This window comes from Grammomys surdaster, unplaced genomic scaffold (genome assembly GCF_004785775.1).
Source record: "Grammomys surdaster isolate TR1022 unplaced genomic scaffold, NIH_TR_1.0 126278, whole genome shotgun sequence".
In the NCBI taxonomy this organism is placed as follows: domain Eukaryota; kingdom Metazoa; phylum Chordata; class Mammalia; order Rodentia; family Muridae; genus Grammomys; species Grammomys surdaster.
The window spans coordinates 4,299,124-4,315,444 of NW_021621078.1; the positions used below are offsets into that span (position 1 = coordinate 4,299,124).

Genomic DNA, 16,321 nt, shown 5'->3' on the forward strand with positions numbered 1-16,321 from the left:
GGAAGGAAGGAAGGAAGGAAGGAAGGAAGGAAGGAAGGAAGGAAGGAAGGAAGGAAGGAAGGAAGCAAACAAGCAAGCATTTTTTTGTCATCCAGAAGTACCATTCCTGCCTCTTTGGAAATGAAGTTGTTGAAACCAAACATTTATATCAGAATGTCCTTTATTAGATACATACATACGTATGTATGTATGTATGTATGTATGTATATATGTATGTATGTATGTATGTATGTATGTATGTATTGTTTGTTTGTTTTTTTCGAGACAGGGTTTCTCTGTGTAGCCCTGGCTGTCCTGGAACTCACTTAGTAGACCAGGCTGGCCTCAAACTCAGAAATTCACCTACCTCTGCCTCCCAAGTGCTGGGATCAAAGGCGTGTGCCACCACCGCCCAGCCATATTTTACTATATTATAGTTTGTATCATAGGTTCCCAAGACTAGCCTCAGGGTTGGTGGACTCCTTAGAAGAACTCAGAGGACTCAGGAAAACTGTTATTCTCATGCTTAGTTTATTGTAGCAAAAGACTACAGATTCAAATTAGCAAAGGAGAAGATTTATCAGGCAGGTATGCGGTTCCAATTGTGCTCTTTCAGTAGAACTGTGAGTTGTCCCAGTTACGATGTATAGCAACACAGGCAGGTCATGCCAACTAGGGAAACTCCTCTGGTTCAGTGGTATTCAGAGACTGTATTGTGGATCAATTACATAGTATGGAGCCACCCATGTACCTGACTTTCATCTCCAGCCTTCTTTCTCTCCCTTGGTAGAGGGTAGAAGAATACAGCATAACCCAAAGCCCCAGGCACACAATGACATGTGCTTGCCAAGAATCACATTGTAAACGTACACTTAATGTGCCATAGACAAAACCCCCAAAGATACAATGGTACCAGTATCAGTCAGGTACTCCAGTAGCTCAAAGGAAATTTGCCAACTTTTGTCTGGGAAAGCAATGCTTCCACTATAAGAAGGACCACACTGATCCCAGCACTGAGGAGGCAGAAGCAGATGGATCTCTGAATTTGAGGACAACCAGGGCTACACAGAGAAACCCTGTCTCAGCCCCTCCTACACACACACACACACACACACACACACACAGACACACACACACACGGTAGAAGAGGAGGAAGAGGAAGAAGAGGAGAAAGAGGAAGGAGGAGGAGGAGGAGGATCACGCCTATGACTGTTGTACAGTTGTAAAAATTGTTCAGGAAGGCATGGTTAGCTTGGAATTCAGGATACTAAAGATTTGTGTTGTAGAGCAGCTGACAGATGAAAGGGAAGGAAGTACTTTGGTTGTATGTGTGTGTTCTGCCTTTGTTCACTCTTCCAGAATTCTAAAATGAGTTGTCTACTTTTTGTTTTTCTATAATACAAATAAATCTGTCGTGGCCTAAGGGAAAATTTTTTTTCTTTAGTTTCTCTTCAGTTGGATAATAAGAAAAATTATTACCTAAAATACAGATATATTAAAGATTAACAAGGCTTAAATTACCATGTGAATTGAATATATTACTTACCTATGTCAGCAACCCCATCTGTGGACTCTCAGAAACAGGTACACTCATTATTAAATGTGGTTTTAGACAATAAGCTGTTTTCTCTTTCGTAGGATTGCTACGTCATTGTGGGTTTAGAGTAGGTACTATTTTGGCTTTTAAATACAATTGGCTCTCTTCTGTTAGTGTGTTCAAAAGCTAAAATTCAACCAACCACACATGGAAATCTTCATGAAAAAAAGGTTCATCAATAATGAGTATGCACATATTTTCTTATTTTTCCTAAATATTGTGACAACTATTCACATAATGTTCATGTTATATTAGGTATAAGTCATCTAGAAATGACATAAAGTAATGAAAGAACCTGGCAATACAGACCAGTGCTTTAGAACATTTGTCTAGCATGGGCAAGGACCTGGGTTCAGTATCCCTTGCACTGAAGAAAAAAGTGTGCAGAAGGATCTTTGTAGGTTATACACACCATGTATTTGAGGGGTTTTGGCATCTGAGGGGCCTGGAACAAGTTCATGCAGATACTGAGGCCACACACTGTATATGGTCATGGCATGGTGCTATTAGAAACTGCTTTTGAGGCCTACTTGAGACTTGTTTTAGACAAGTTCTAAATATATTGCTGGATGTAATGGACTTGTGTGTTTTTAGATATTTAATTGACGACATCCTATTTAGAATCAATTAGTCTCTCTCTTCCCCTTCCCTGTCTTTCTGTCTCCCCGCCCCCCACCACCTCTATGTGTATGCGTACTCATGTATTACCCAAGTTGTGAGGAGAAGGTCATCTTCAACTGCACATACATTTACCACATTATACTTTTTCTAAGATAACGAAAGCGACATTATGTTACATAATTTTAATATACAAACATTTTAAAACCAAAAGGTGGGAGATTAGAGACATGGTTTAGCAGTTGAGAGCACTTACTGCTCTTTCAGAGGACCTGGTTCAGATATCAGTACATATATTGAATAACTCACAACTATCTGTGTCTCTAGGGAGATCCTTGCTGTCTAGCCTCCATAGATACATAGACATGTAATTAAAAATAATAAAAACAAACCTTTGAAACCTAATTAAAAACTGGCTCTGTAACAGAGTCCTGTAATCCTAGCACTTGGAAGGGGACAGGTAGAGAGAGGATCAGGAGTTCAAAACCAGGCTTCACTACATGAGACCCTGTCTCATACCTTCCACTATCTTTCCACCAAAGCCCTAGTTGAATAGAATTCTGAGTTTTACAAGCATTTTGATGTAATCAGATATACAGGATCAATATATAGCTTATGTGCAGTTAATTATTGGCTTTCCCAGACAGACTGAAACTAATAAATGATTATATTGATGCCTTATAGGAATTTTGCTTAGATTTTTACATAGTATGCATCTTGAGATTATTTCTTCAAGCAGCTAAAAGTAGCTCAGAATATAGATTACTGTTTGCACACCTACCTGTAGAAGGTAGAAGTAGGTGAAGAAGTAGGAGGTTCTACTATAAGTTCAGTGTGACTTTATTTTACATTTATCTATAGTATAAGAGTGGGCATGAATGCACACATGCTTCGATGCTCACATGAGTATAGAAAGAACGTGCAAGCATCAGTTCTCTCCTCCAGCACATGGCTTCAGGATCTAACTCAGGTTGTCAGGCTTGGCAGTGGGTGCCTTTACCCACAGGGCTGTCTTGCCAGCACCACAGTTTTGAACAGAAAGTATCAGTCTAGGAAGTATATTATTTGACTTTATTAAAGATTGCATATTCTGCTAAACTGAGGAGTTACCTTTGAATAGATTGCATTTTTCATTTTGTATTTCTGTTTCTGTTAGGAAATCTGTATGAAAATAGTTTGCACCTTAATAACATTTAGCTTCTGAAATTAAATCCAAAGAAACAGTTCTAATTATTTGACCAGGAACAAATATTTTCTTCAGTCAGGATTCTGCACTCTATTCAGTGCACATAAACATGGCCCCTACAAAGTACCAGATGCTCACTGGATTGAAAGTAAATACTAATTTGTTTTAGCTTGAGATATAATCTTAATGCTTTGTTCAGAAGAGTCCACATACTGGCTTTTAGAAGAGTCCACATATTAGGCTTGGGTATTGCAGGAGTGTTTAATGATAGCGGTTTCAATCCTTTGAAGCCTCTGAGAGATAGCTCAGAGCTTTTGGAGAGTCCAGGAGCCAGTGCAGAGAAGAACCAACATATAAAGTCCACGGGTAATGACACTCTTCTACACACCAACAATGTGGCATGGACCAGAAGTCCACCCCGGGAGTTTTAAAGAGACACATTAACATTTTCTTTTTTGGTTTTTCGAGACAGGGTTTCTCTGTATAGCCCTGGCTGTCCTGGAACTCACTCGGTAGACCAGGCTGGCCTCGAACTCTCGAACTCAGAAATCCACCTGCCTCTGCCTCCCAAGTGCTGGGATCAAAGGCGTGTGCCACCACTGCCCGGCCATTAACATTTTCTTGTTGTGTTCTGTGAGTATAAGCATTAGTACCCTTACTTGTAGGATTTTTTGCCTGTTTTTTCAGCCCTGTGTTCCTGTCACTTAGAACAATGCTAATAGGTATAAAATAAACATTTTTAACTGATTAAAAAAAAGGGGGATCTCTGTCCTAAAGATTTTGTGATCTAGTGTAAAATTTAATCATAAAGATGATGGTTATAAGTTGAAAAGTATTATGACTTAAAAATAGAGACTGGGATAGATAATGTATGCCTATAATTTCAGCACCTGGGAGGCAGAGGAACAGAGATTAGGTTCAAGGCAAGCCTGAGTTACTTTTTTTTTTTCTTTCAGTTTTTTGAGACAGGGTTTCTCTGTGTAGCCCTGGCTGTCCTGGAACTCACTCTGTAGACCAGGCTGGCCTCAAACTCAGAAATCCGCCTGCCTCTGCCTCCCAAGTGCTGGGATCAATGGCGTGCGCCACCACTGCCCGGCTAAGCCTGAGTTACTTAATGTCTTGAGAAATGGACAGGTCTAATGAAGACACAAAGTTTGATGATCACTGGTGCTATTTTAATTTTAAAGACTGAATTACTTGAAGAGCATTTGATGATTTAATACAAAAGCTTTCACTTAGTGTCACCAAGCATGGCCCTTTACCTCTGAAGCATTAGACGGAAGTAGAGGCAACCGCAAGAAGAATGTAGCGGAACAACCAAACACTAGCAAGGTTCCCACTCGGCAATCATTTCATCTGTGTCTGGTTTGTCTCATTTATTCATTCAACCAAAGAACTGTTATGTGTATGACTTTAAATGAATTTCTGTGAATATAGACTTTCAAAAGAAGTTTAATGTGTCCTAAAAACTTTCTTCCTATCTTCATTTTAAGATGAAGAAACTCAGATGGTGATGGAGAGATGGCTTAGTTGTTAAGAGCATCTGCATGGCAACTCACAACTGTGCTAACTCCAGTTCCATCTGATCCAGTGTCTTCTTCTGGTCTTTCCAGGCACACATGTGGTATGCAGGCAAAACATTCATGTACATAAAATTTTAAATTAAAAAGGAAGAAATAAAATAGCTAGTAGATGTGGTAGGATATGCCAGAATATAGACAAGTGATGTTAGCATTTAAAAGGCGAGGAGGGGAGTTGGCATGACTTCACACAGGAAAAACAAACATTTCAGATCTTCATCAAAGGATAGGAAGAGTTTAGACAAGTGGCATTGAAGAGGGTGGCTATTCCAGTGGAGTAGCAGAAACAAACTGTAGTCTTTGTTTGGCTAGAGATTAGCATGCCACTTGTTAATTGGGTCCAAGCTGGGCCTAGGTTGAATGTTTCCAGGTTATTAGCCTCCTTCTAAAGCATAGATAATAAGGGTTCACACAGATATACAAACAGGGCAAGATAACTTTACTTGGAGCACAGAGATAGTACAGATTAGAAAGGGATACACTGTTCAGATCGACAGCTAGTCACATACAGGAGAGTTCTTAAGGGCCACAGCAGCCAGTCCCTTTTTTCATGGGACCTATAAGAAGGAGAATTTGGTTGCTAAGGGGTATACTTTGGGTGGTTCTTTATTTCAATAGATTAATTAGGGACACAGTTTGCCTTACAGTGCATGCACCCAAAACTAATTAAGGCCAGATCAGCCTTTCCATTCTTTATGACCACATACATTGTAAGTACATCTGGCCGGGCAGTGGTGGCGCACGCCTTTAATCCCAGCACTTGGGAGGCAGAGGCAGGCAGATTTCTGAGTTCGAGGCCAGCCTGGTCTACCGAGTGAGTTCCAGGACAGCCAGGGCTACACAGAGAAACCCTGTCTCAAAAAACAAAAAAAAACAACAACAACAAAAACAAAAAAAAAAAGAGAAAGAAAGAAAGAAAGAAAGAAAGAAAGAAAGAAAGAAAGAAAGAAAAATATATCTGAACAGAAAGTGTCCAAATTTGACTGTTGTTAGAGGCATAGATACACTATTGTTCAGAGGGGTTTGTATATGTAGCCTAGTTTAGGTAGGAATCTGAGAGAGTTCTGATGTAACTGGGTGCATTGTTTGCAGTGGGGGTTGGGGGGTGGGAGGTTATGGGCATAGTCAGTTAAAGGAGTTCAGATTAGAAGAGGGACGAGGATTATGACCAAAATCAAACATGGTCCCTGGTTACTAAACTTCTCTATGCTTGCCTTCCTCATATCTGTTGTGTTGGGAGTAAAATCAATATTTTTTACAGTTTGTAGACTAATAATGTTCATCTTTTACTCTGAATGTATTAAGAGATCATTGAAGATCTCAGCTTTTTGTAAATGAAAACTATAGCATAATAAAATGTTGCCAGTGTAGATAGAGGCCCATTTAAACAAAAAAAGTATTTTTAGGTGGTTAGATATTGAGATAGATCTTGTGTAGCCCAGGCTGGCCTTAGTCATACTTTGTGGTTAAGGATAGGATGACCTTGAGAGATTTTCATCCCATTGCCTCCACCTCTCAGTTGCTGGGATACAAGCATGCTCTCCCACTTTGCACAGCTGAAATCAAACCTAAGGCTTCTTGTAAGCTAGAAAAGCGTTCTGCTTAGCTGCATCTACAGCTCTTAAAATTGTTATATTCGTTTTAAAAAGCAAAACTATTCCAAAGTCTTTTGTTGATTGGTTTTTTTGAGGTAGGGTCTCAGTTTAGCTCAGGTTGTCCTATAACCCAGGCTGGCCTCAAATTCATGTTTCTTGGCTCTCAGTCTCTGGATTTTTATGCATATGTGTTTGGTTTGTTTGTTTTTTTTTTTTTTTTTTGTAGTTGGAAAATAACTTTATTTGTTCTAGGGCATTGGCCAGAGTCCCCTTAGAACTTCTGAAACTGCTTCTTGGTGCCAGCAGCCTTGGTGACCTTGAGCACATTGAATCGTACAGTCTTGCTCAGGGGCCTGCACTCTCCAACGGTGACAATGTCGCCGATCTGTACACCCCTGAAGCAGGGGGACAGGTGCACAGACATGTTCTTGTGACGCTTCTCAAAGCGATTGTATTTTCGGATGTAATGGAGATAGTCCCGGCGGATGACAATGGTCCTCTGCATCTTCATCTTCGTCACAACACCAGACAGGATCCGACCTCGGATGGAGACATTGCCGGTGAAGGGGCATTTCTTGTCTATGTAGGTCCCCTCGATGGCCTCTTTGGGTGTCTTGAATCCTAGACCGATGTTTTTGTAGTACTGAGGGAGCTTTTCCTTGCCAGTTTCTCCCAGCAAAACACACTTCTTGTTTTGAAATATTGTAGGCTGCTTTTGGTAGGCACGCTCCGTCTGAATGTCCGCCATCTTCCCGGCAGCTTGAGAAAAGGAAGGCTAGGCCCACTCCCGGCTTCCTTATTCACCACGAGAGGTCTTGAGCGGAAGTGGCGAATGTGTTTGGTTTTGATGGTTGCTATTGGTGACCATCAGGCTCCACCTTCTTCATTTGACAGATTCAGCTGGCGTTTCTCTTTTCCAGTGCCCTTTGTGAAGGCTGAAGTTGGAAGTAATACCTTTTTGTTTCCAATACTCTTCTTGTTTTATTTGTTTTTGAGGCAGGTCTTGTGTGTCCCAGGCTAGCCTTAAAATCCTGATCCTCGGGCTGGAGAGATGGCTCAGAGGTTAAGAGCACTGACTGCTCTTCCAGAGGTCCTGAGTTCAAATCCCAGCAACCACATGGTGGCTCACAACCATCTGTAATGAGATTGGATGCCCTATTCTGGTGTGTCCGAAGACAGCGACAATGTAATCATAAATAAAATAAATAAATAAATCTTTAAAAAAAAAAAAAGAAAAAGAAAAAAGAAAAGACCAAAACAAAAACAAAAAACAAACAAAAAAAAAAAATCCTGATCCTCCTACTTCCACCTCCCAAATGATGAGATTACAGGTTTGCACTGCCACATTCATGCAGTGGTAGAGACTGATCTCAGGGCCTTGTGCAAGCCGGGCAAGCACTTTAGCAATTGGGCATATCCTCAGACCTTTTGTCTTCCACGTGTATACTTTTAGTTGTGATGACAGAAACTCAGCCAGCAACCTCCTGAACAGTAACAGACTGCTTTCCATGGTTCTTGCTCTTTTTCTGGTGGTAGAATTTTCAGGCAGTTTTTTAAAAAAATAATAAATAAATAGAAACATTTATTTTTAAGGTATGTGTATATTTCTACATGAGGTCAGAGGTGTCCAATCCCTCTGGAGCTGGAGTTACAGGCAGTAGTAAGCCATCTGCTGAGGGTACTGGAAACTGAATTTCAGTCCTGTGTAAGAGCAGTATGTATTCTTACCCAATGAGCCATATCTCCAGCCCCCATGATTTTTAAGTCAGTTTTTAAGTTGAAATTGAGGTAGTTTTAATTTGTGACATTCTATACAATAAATTAGTTTACTTTAAAAGGAAAAGGAATTTGCCATTCGAACACTTAAACAGAATGACCTTTTATTCCATTGATTTCTATGGAGAAGCTCAGGCATGCTTCAGAAAAGGTCAATGGTTCTCATTGAAGCACACTGATTCCTCTCTGTTTGCAAAGTCACTGTGCTTTTTGTTTAGGGCTGATGGTGAGATTTAGGGCTGACCATTTGTTAAAAGAGAACATAGCTTGCTTGCTCTGGCACATTGCTGTTTTGCTTGTCTTCAGAAAGCATTGTTTGAAGTTGACAATATCCACAAACCAGAGTCTCTTGTCCATGTATTTAATGCTTTCACTTCAGTTGAAATCTAGGTTGAGCCGGGCAGTGGTGGTGCACGCCTTTGATCCCAGCACTTGGGAGGCAGAGACAGGCGGATTTCTGAGTTTGAGGCCAGCCTGGTCTAACAGAGTGAGTTCCAGGACAGCCAGGGCTATACAGAGAAACCCTGTCTCAAAAAAAAAAAAAAAAAAAAAAAAAAAGAAAGAAAGAAAGAAAGAAAGAAAAGAAATAAATCTAGGTTGAAATTTTCTTCTCTGTGGACTTGATTTGAAAAGGAGGGGGAAAGTAAAGAATGAGAATTCATAAAGTCTTGTATTTATGGTTGGAATTTTCCTTCAGCTAGGTATGGCGGGAGTTTAGAATTCGTATTTGAAATGGGTTAGAGCATAGTTTAATGTTGTTCTTTTATAAAAGAGTCTGGCTGGGCAGGTTTAGTAAACTATAGGATGCAAGGATTTCCTGTGTCCTTTGGAAAAGTCACAGGCCTCACATTGAGATATTGAGACTATTTAAAGGCACTTGACCCAGGCCTGGTAACTTCAGTTTGATCCCCAGAACCCCCACAATGGAAAAAGAGAACTGACTCCCCAAAGTTGTCCTCTGACTTCTATAGGCAAGTGTGCATGCATGTACAGACATACACTCTTACTCTTGATCAATCCATAAATGACTTTAAAATATTTAAAACCAGGTTCAATCCTGGGATTGATAACATAGAGGAGCCAGAGGTTGGCAGATCTGTATGAGTTTAGAAAGGGGTGTGCACTACCAATGGCTCTCCTCCAAGTTTTGTTTTTTTTGTTTTGTTTTTTTTTTTTTTTTTGTTTTTTTTTTGTTGTTGTTGTTTTTGGTTTTTTGAGACAGGGTTTCTCTGTGTAGTCCTGGCTGTCCTGGAACTCACTCTGTAGACCAGGCTGGCCTTGAACTCAGAAATCCATATATTAAAAAATAAATTTTTTAATTATGTGTATATGTCTCTATGTGTATGCCCTTGGAGGCCTTCCACCTCCTGAAGCCCAACATAGGTGTTGGGAACCAAACGCAGTCAGTCCTCTGGGATAGTAGAGGTTGCTCTTAATCTCTGAGCTAGCTTTCTGGCCTCTGAGTTTTTGTTTGTTTTTAAATTATGTGTATATGTGAGATACACATACACAGACATACACACACACACACACACACACACACACACACATATGAGATATGTTCATGTAAGTGCAGGAGGCCAGAGAGGGCACTGGATACCCTGGAATGGGAGTTACAGGTGGTTGTAAGCTGCCCAGTATGGGTGCTTAAAATCAAGTTTTCTGTGAGAGCAGTATCCACTGACCATCTCTCCAGCCCTAGAGAGAATTAAATTAATTGATTAGTTATTTTTTGGGTTTTTGAGAGAGGGTTTCTCTCTGTAGCCCTGGCTGTCCTGGAACTCACTCTATAAACCAAGGTGCCCTCAAACTCACAGAGATCCTCCTGCCTCTGCCTTCCAAGTACTGGGATTAAAGGCATGTACCACCGTACCCATCAATTTTCTTTTCACTGCTTTATTTTTGTTTTATATGCATTGATGTTTTGCCTGCATGTGTATCTATGAGTGTGTTGGATCTCCTGGAGCTGGACTTAAAGACAGGTGTGCGTAGCAGGCGTTTGCTGCTGAAAGGGGAGGAAGGAGAAGTCTGTGCTGAGGAATGAGGATTCTTTAGCCCTGACCTGCGGCTCTAAGGTCATTCTCCAGCTCCAGTCCCCTCTGTGCTGACCCCAAGTCTCTTGAGAAACTCCATTGTGAACCTTAAGGCCCTATTATTGTAGATAAGCTTTGGACTGAAGGAGAGGCCCACATAGAAGTCCCAGCCGTAGAGACCCACACCATCTTCCTATCCACACATGTCCCTGAACTCAGGAGTGGTCCCCAGGGTGGCACCCTGCTGCACCCACATCAGTCCTGGGGAAGAGAATGGTCACATAAGTCAATAGATGTTGTCCCTACTAGTCTGCAAAAACTACTGTGTCCTCAGGTATGTAACCAGAGGGTTATCCCTGAGCAGTGGTTTGCTGCTGAGAGTCTTTATGCCTAAATAGAAGTGTGGGTGGTAAGTGCCACCCCCAGCCTCTGGGGCTGTGGCAGGGCTGCAGGAGTTGGGTAGGGGTTGAGGGTGGGAATGGAGCTTGAGATTGATAGTAGAGCCGCCTCAGGTCAGGGCGTCAGCATCCTCTTTCCTCAGCCCAGACTTCCTCCCCGGGCAGCTACAAGCAGCTACTTGTAGCCTGATTTTGGCTACTTTGTTGATTTCTTCTTTTTTCCACCCCTTCCAACCCCCTAACATTAGATAGAAGAGAAGAGAGGAGAGAGAGGAACAGAAGCAGTTTATCAGAAGACTCCCTCTGCTGGGTAGGGGCATTGAGTTCCTCAGGGCAAGGTTGAGCGCACCATTCAGGTAACTAGTTTCTTCTTTCATCCTTGCACATGACTAGTTAATAAACCGTCGCCAGGAGCAATCAACCACCAACACCTCCCCCTCTCAGGGCCTTGCATTTATATACCCTCTGAAGAGTCCCCAGAATTCCAGATGTCACACAATTGCAGAAACTATCTGCACTGGCAAAACCACACCCCTGCATAAGGCAGTCTGAAGCAGCCCTATATCTCATATCTGGGGTTAAAACAAAAACATAATATTTCTGTGTTTCTCAAAGAAAAAATTCTCACTACATATGTGAACTGCCATATGGGTGCTGAAAATTGCATCCTGGTCCTCTGGAAGAGCAGGCAGTGCTCTTAACTACTGAGCGGCCATCTCTCTAACCATAGAGTAGAATTTTGTAAAGGTAAGTTTTTTAGTTGTTGAGCTGGGGAGATTGCCCATTGGTTAATAGCACTAGTAGTTCTTCTAGAGGATCCAGGTTTGAATCTGCAATGCCAGTCCCAGGAGATCAATCTAACCCCCACTGCTGAGCACCAAGCATTCATGCAATGCATGGACCTACATGCAGGCAAAACATTTAAGATAATTTTAAAGGTGTTAGCTCTTAGTTTGGAATGGACTAACTCTAGTACCTTGTGTTTTTCTTCCTTGAAGATATGGTTAATACAACTCAGCACTGCTAAACCATCTGTCCAGACTAGATCCTCCTTGGACCTTCCTGCTTTTCCAATACTTTTACCAAACCTTTCTCACTAAGTAGATTTTTGGCAAAAATTGCTCCTTCGGCCTGAAATCTCAAGAATCTCCTCCCTGTAAAAATTGTCACATCCCTTTGGGGCCTTTGTCAGCCCTTCCCGTCCGCATGAAGGTTACCCAGGCTTCAGACTATGACAAAATCCTAAGGGTATTTTTAAAAAGAGGCTGTTTAAAAGTTCTGACTCAGTTGGAATTTTTCCGCTTCTCTTTTTTTTTAAGAGTCACTATAGTTGGGACAACTTATTCACACCAGCAATTTGCAACACCTCTGTTCCAGGTGAAGTGGGGGATGGGGGGCTCCACTCCAGTCTTTTCACCTCTCCATTAAAATATAAATAGATCTCTAAACCTCCCCAGCTGGTGCGAATGAAATGCACTAGCTCTGGACTTTAGAGGATCGGATCTACAAAGGCACACCTAATTTGAGCCTCTGAAAAGACTGAGAACCCTATTATCATCTCCCAAACTGCTTAGCCTTCTGCTTAACCTTTGATTGTGAGCAGCCTGCCAGACTTAATTCAGGTGTGGGGGTTTAAGGAAACTCCTGGGACTGTATGCATTTGATCTTTTCTGTCATGTCCCACTGTTGTGGCTCTATTTCTATTTTTTTTTAAGGTTGCTAGATACCAGGGTGCATGTGCTACGTGGAGACCTGGAGGTTTCAGAAGTCACTATAAATACATCAGACTCACCTTAATTGGAGGATATGGGGAATCAGTGGGGTGCTTAGCTACTTCACAGACCAGCTGTGTCTCCTGCTAGCAACTCGATTTGAGAGCAGTACTTCAGGAAACTTAATAGACCTAACACTAGCACAAGTCTGTATTTTATCAGCGTGCTCTTTATTTCTATGCTACTGGGTCTAATGCTTTGGTCTATGCATGTTGTTAAATATTAATACCCCTGGATCACATAATTGGCCATAGGTTTAATGTTACATATCTAATTGGAACTCTTTTTCCTCTTACTGATACTTACTTAGAGGAGGCAAGAAAGCCAGATGGTAGAAAATAGGATTAAGTTGTACTGGGCCTGGTGGTGAAAGCTACTTAAGAGGCAGAGGTAGAAACCTCAAGGCTTGCATGGACTACAAAGTAAGTTCAAGGCCAGCTATTTTTATTACTTTTATCTACTTATAGGGGAGGGGTGCTCACACAGAAGCTAAAAAACAACTTGCAGGAGTTGGTTGGTTGCCCTGGCATCAGGTGCCTTTGCCCACTGCACCACTTTGCCAGCTCAGGCTTTGGTTTCGGATGTGTGCAGTGCACATTTGCAAGATGCTAACCTGTAGCTGGTTGTTACCACTCTGAGCCCATGACTGCAAAACCTTTTGCCAGTGGCAGGAATCCACATGGGAAGTTCCCTGAGTTCTCACAGAGATTAGCTCTTAGAGTTGTTCTCTTTTTTAGTTTCCAGTTTGTAGGAAACCAACTATATAGACCTACTTTTTTAAAAAAAAGAGATTTATTCATTTATTTATATAAGTGCTGTATTTGCACTACTTGCCTTCATGACAGAAGAGGGGATCAGATCTCATTATAGATGGTCATGAACTACCATGTGGTTGCTGGGAATTGAACTCAGGACCTCTGGAAGAACAGCCAGTGCTCTTAACCGCTGAAACATCTCTCCAGCCCACCTACTTTACTACTACTACTTCTTCTTCTTCTTTTTCTTCTTCTTCTTTTTCTTCTTCTTCTTCTTCCTCTTCCTCTTCCTCTTCCTCTTCTTCTTCTTCTTTTTTTTTTTGGTTTGGTTTTTCAAGACAGGGTTTCTCTGTGTAGCACTGGCTGTCCTGGAACTCACTCTGTAGACCAGGCTAGCCTCGCTAGCCTCGACCTACTTTACTTCTTAAAGTGACTCGTTCCTATAGAAAACTCATTCTGGCATAAGAGCATACCTATGGTGAACACAGTGTTTTCCAGGACCAGAAAAATTCACATGAGATTTTGTTCATACACAAGCATACCTACTGTTCTTTCAGAGGACCCAGGTTCAATTCAATTTGCACTATCTACTTAGTGGCTTACAACTATAAGTAACCCAGGTCCCAGGGGATCTGACACCCTCTTCTGGCCCCTGGCCACCAAGCATGCATGTAATATGCAAATAATATATGTGGGCAAAACATTTATATACATGAAAAATAAAGTAACTAAAAAATAAGGATAGAAAGTGTACTACAAGGCCAAAAAGTTAAAAGATAGTAACTGAATAGCCAGGAGTAGGCATGTTTATAATCTCAGCATTTGAGAGGCTAAGACAGGGACCAACCTGAGCTACAGGGTGGTACCTCTCTTCCTTAAGAATGAATATTTTTTTCCTCCTTCAGCAGTGATGCTCTTTTGAGATTGCCTGGTCTTTCATTTTGAAATCATACCGGCTCAAAAGAACTATGTAGAACGGATGTCAGTTTTCTTATTTACTTACATTCTTTTACTTCACCTGGAGTCTTTCCCTACTACTGAACCTCGACACACCTGGTAGGAGGAAAGATGGAAGAATAAGAACACAGTTATACATTTTTTTTTCAAGCAGTCCTGTGTTCATATTTTAATCCCCTGACCAGCTTGCTAACTTCTGACCTTGAGAAGGTTAATTGATGACACTCTTCCTTACTGGTGGATGAATTATGCATGTCCAACATCTGGCACAGCTCCTGGTACTGAGGCTTAATAAACTCTACCCTTTCTCCTCCTCATAAGAATGATAATGATAACTGCCACCTCATTCCTTTCCCCTTTGTGCTAGACACTGTGTGATTCTAAACACAGTTGCCTAAATCTTGGCAAGAACATCAGTATGCCTATTTTGTAAGCACAGAAAAGTTACATAACTTGCCTAATGTTATCAAGCTGGTAAATGGCAGAGTCAAGATTGTAACCCTGATCCTTTGGGGTCTGCATCACAGCACCTTTCCACCGGCTAAGTCTGTGCAGCTTCTCATTTTCACGGATGAGTTTCCAAGCCTTCTTCCCTTCTGAAGTGTAATTGTTTTGTTCTTAGCTGGTCACATGGCTTTTATATTTCTGCTTCATTTTTCACAAACAGGGTATAGTTAAGAACAAGGGCTGGGTTCTAGCACCAGAGGTCTGTTTCTAGCTCTGTGTAACCTGTGACTCATTCAGTTACCCTTCTAGACCCCTGACTCTCTATGGAATGATTGTGAAAATAGGGCTGACTTCTCTGAGTTCATGGGTATAGACAAAACAAAGTAAATTGAGGTACATAACAAAATGTGAAGACTGTAGCAACTCTTTTTTTCTTTTTGGCCAAGCATCTGTGTCCACACACGTAATAACCCTGTTCTCTTGTTGTCCTTGCTGTGTCATTCTTGTATACAGTGTCAGTCTCTCCTCAGTCCCTTGACTGTTTGCCTTCATTCATCCGTCTTCTTTCTCTGTCCTGTCATTGGGCTAGCATGCTCTCTACACCCACTTGGTATCCAGTCGGTATTTATTGATGCTAATGATGGTTAAACAAAGATGCTCTTGGCATCAGTCTTACAGCCTCTGAGACTGCTTGAGTAATCATGACTTCCTAAAAACAGAAAAGTACTCAGTCATCTTACTGTTAATAGAAGGTCAGAATTTGATGTCAGCATTTGTTTCTGTGGTGATTGTGTTGTCTTTTTCTGCAGAATTATCTTTGACAGTTGGGGCAGTCAGGATTTCTGGCATGAAGCTGATTACCGTGAGTTCTTAAATTACTTCCTAAAGTAGATGTAGCAATCTAGGGATGGGTTAAGTAAATATTGATCATAGTTCACATTTGTTTTAATTGAAGCAAGAGGTCAGGGAAGGCTTACTGTTGCAGCTCTAGATTAATTTTCTAATCTTCTCATAATCTTTTCTATCAGAATAAATATACAAACCTGTTTTTACTTCTGAACACCTCTCCTCTTTTCCCTTGCTCTCCGTCCCACCTCATTTCCTTGATCCCCAGAAGCTTTTTAACCCTGATTTTCCTCTTATTCTGTCCTAAGCAGCCCTTGTGGTAGTCTGGCAGGAAGTGGCGTTTGGTCACTGTTAGGCACAGCTCCGCTGCTGACACTTAGTGTGCATTATTCTAAAGAATGTCCTGTCATTGGGGGGTTGAGTTTATAACTCCATTACTGGTGATCTGTTTGCATGATGTTTTTAAAGATCATTTTTACTTAATCATGTGCATCCTTTTGTGTCTGTAGGAGCACATACACATGGGTGCTGTTGCCTTGAGGTCAGAAGACTTGAGCAGCAGATGCCCTACAGCTGGAGATAAAGGGATTTTTTAAAAATGATATGTAAAGCCGGGCAGTGGTGGCAAACGCCTTTAATCCCAGTACTTAAGAGGCAGAGGCAGGTGGATTTCTGAGTTCAAGGCCAGCCTGGTCTACAGAGTGAGTTCCAGGACAGCCAGGGCTACACAGAGAAACTGTGTCTCAAAAAAACAAAAACAAAAATGTAAATGTCCTTTGCAG

At 41.4% G+C, this 16,321-nt stretch overlaps 2 protein-coding genes across 2 annotated transcripts in view; one reads left to right on the top strand and one right to left on the bottom strand.

The window, feature by feature from the left end:
* The window catches only part of Nlk (nemo like kinase), a 131,607-nt gene that overhangs the window by 80,630 nt on the left and 34,656 nt on the right, over positions 1–16,321 (top strand). The window lies entirely within an intron of this gene.
* Positions 6,777–7,303, bottom strand: LOC114613810 (40S ribosomal protein S11-like). Its single transcript, XM_028759196.1, has one exon. The coding sequence runs from the start codon at positions 7,301–7,303 to the stop codon at positions 6,827–6,829; it is 477 nt and encodes a 158-aa protein (XP_028615029.1). The 3' UTR covers positions 6,777–6,826.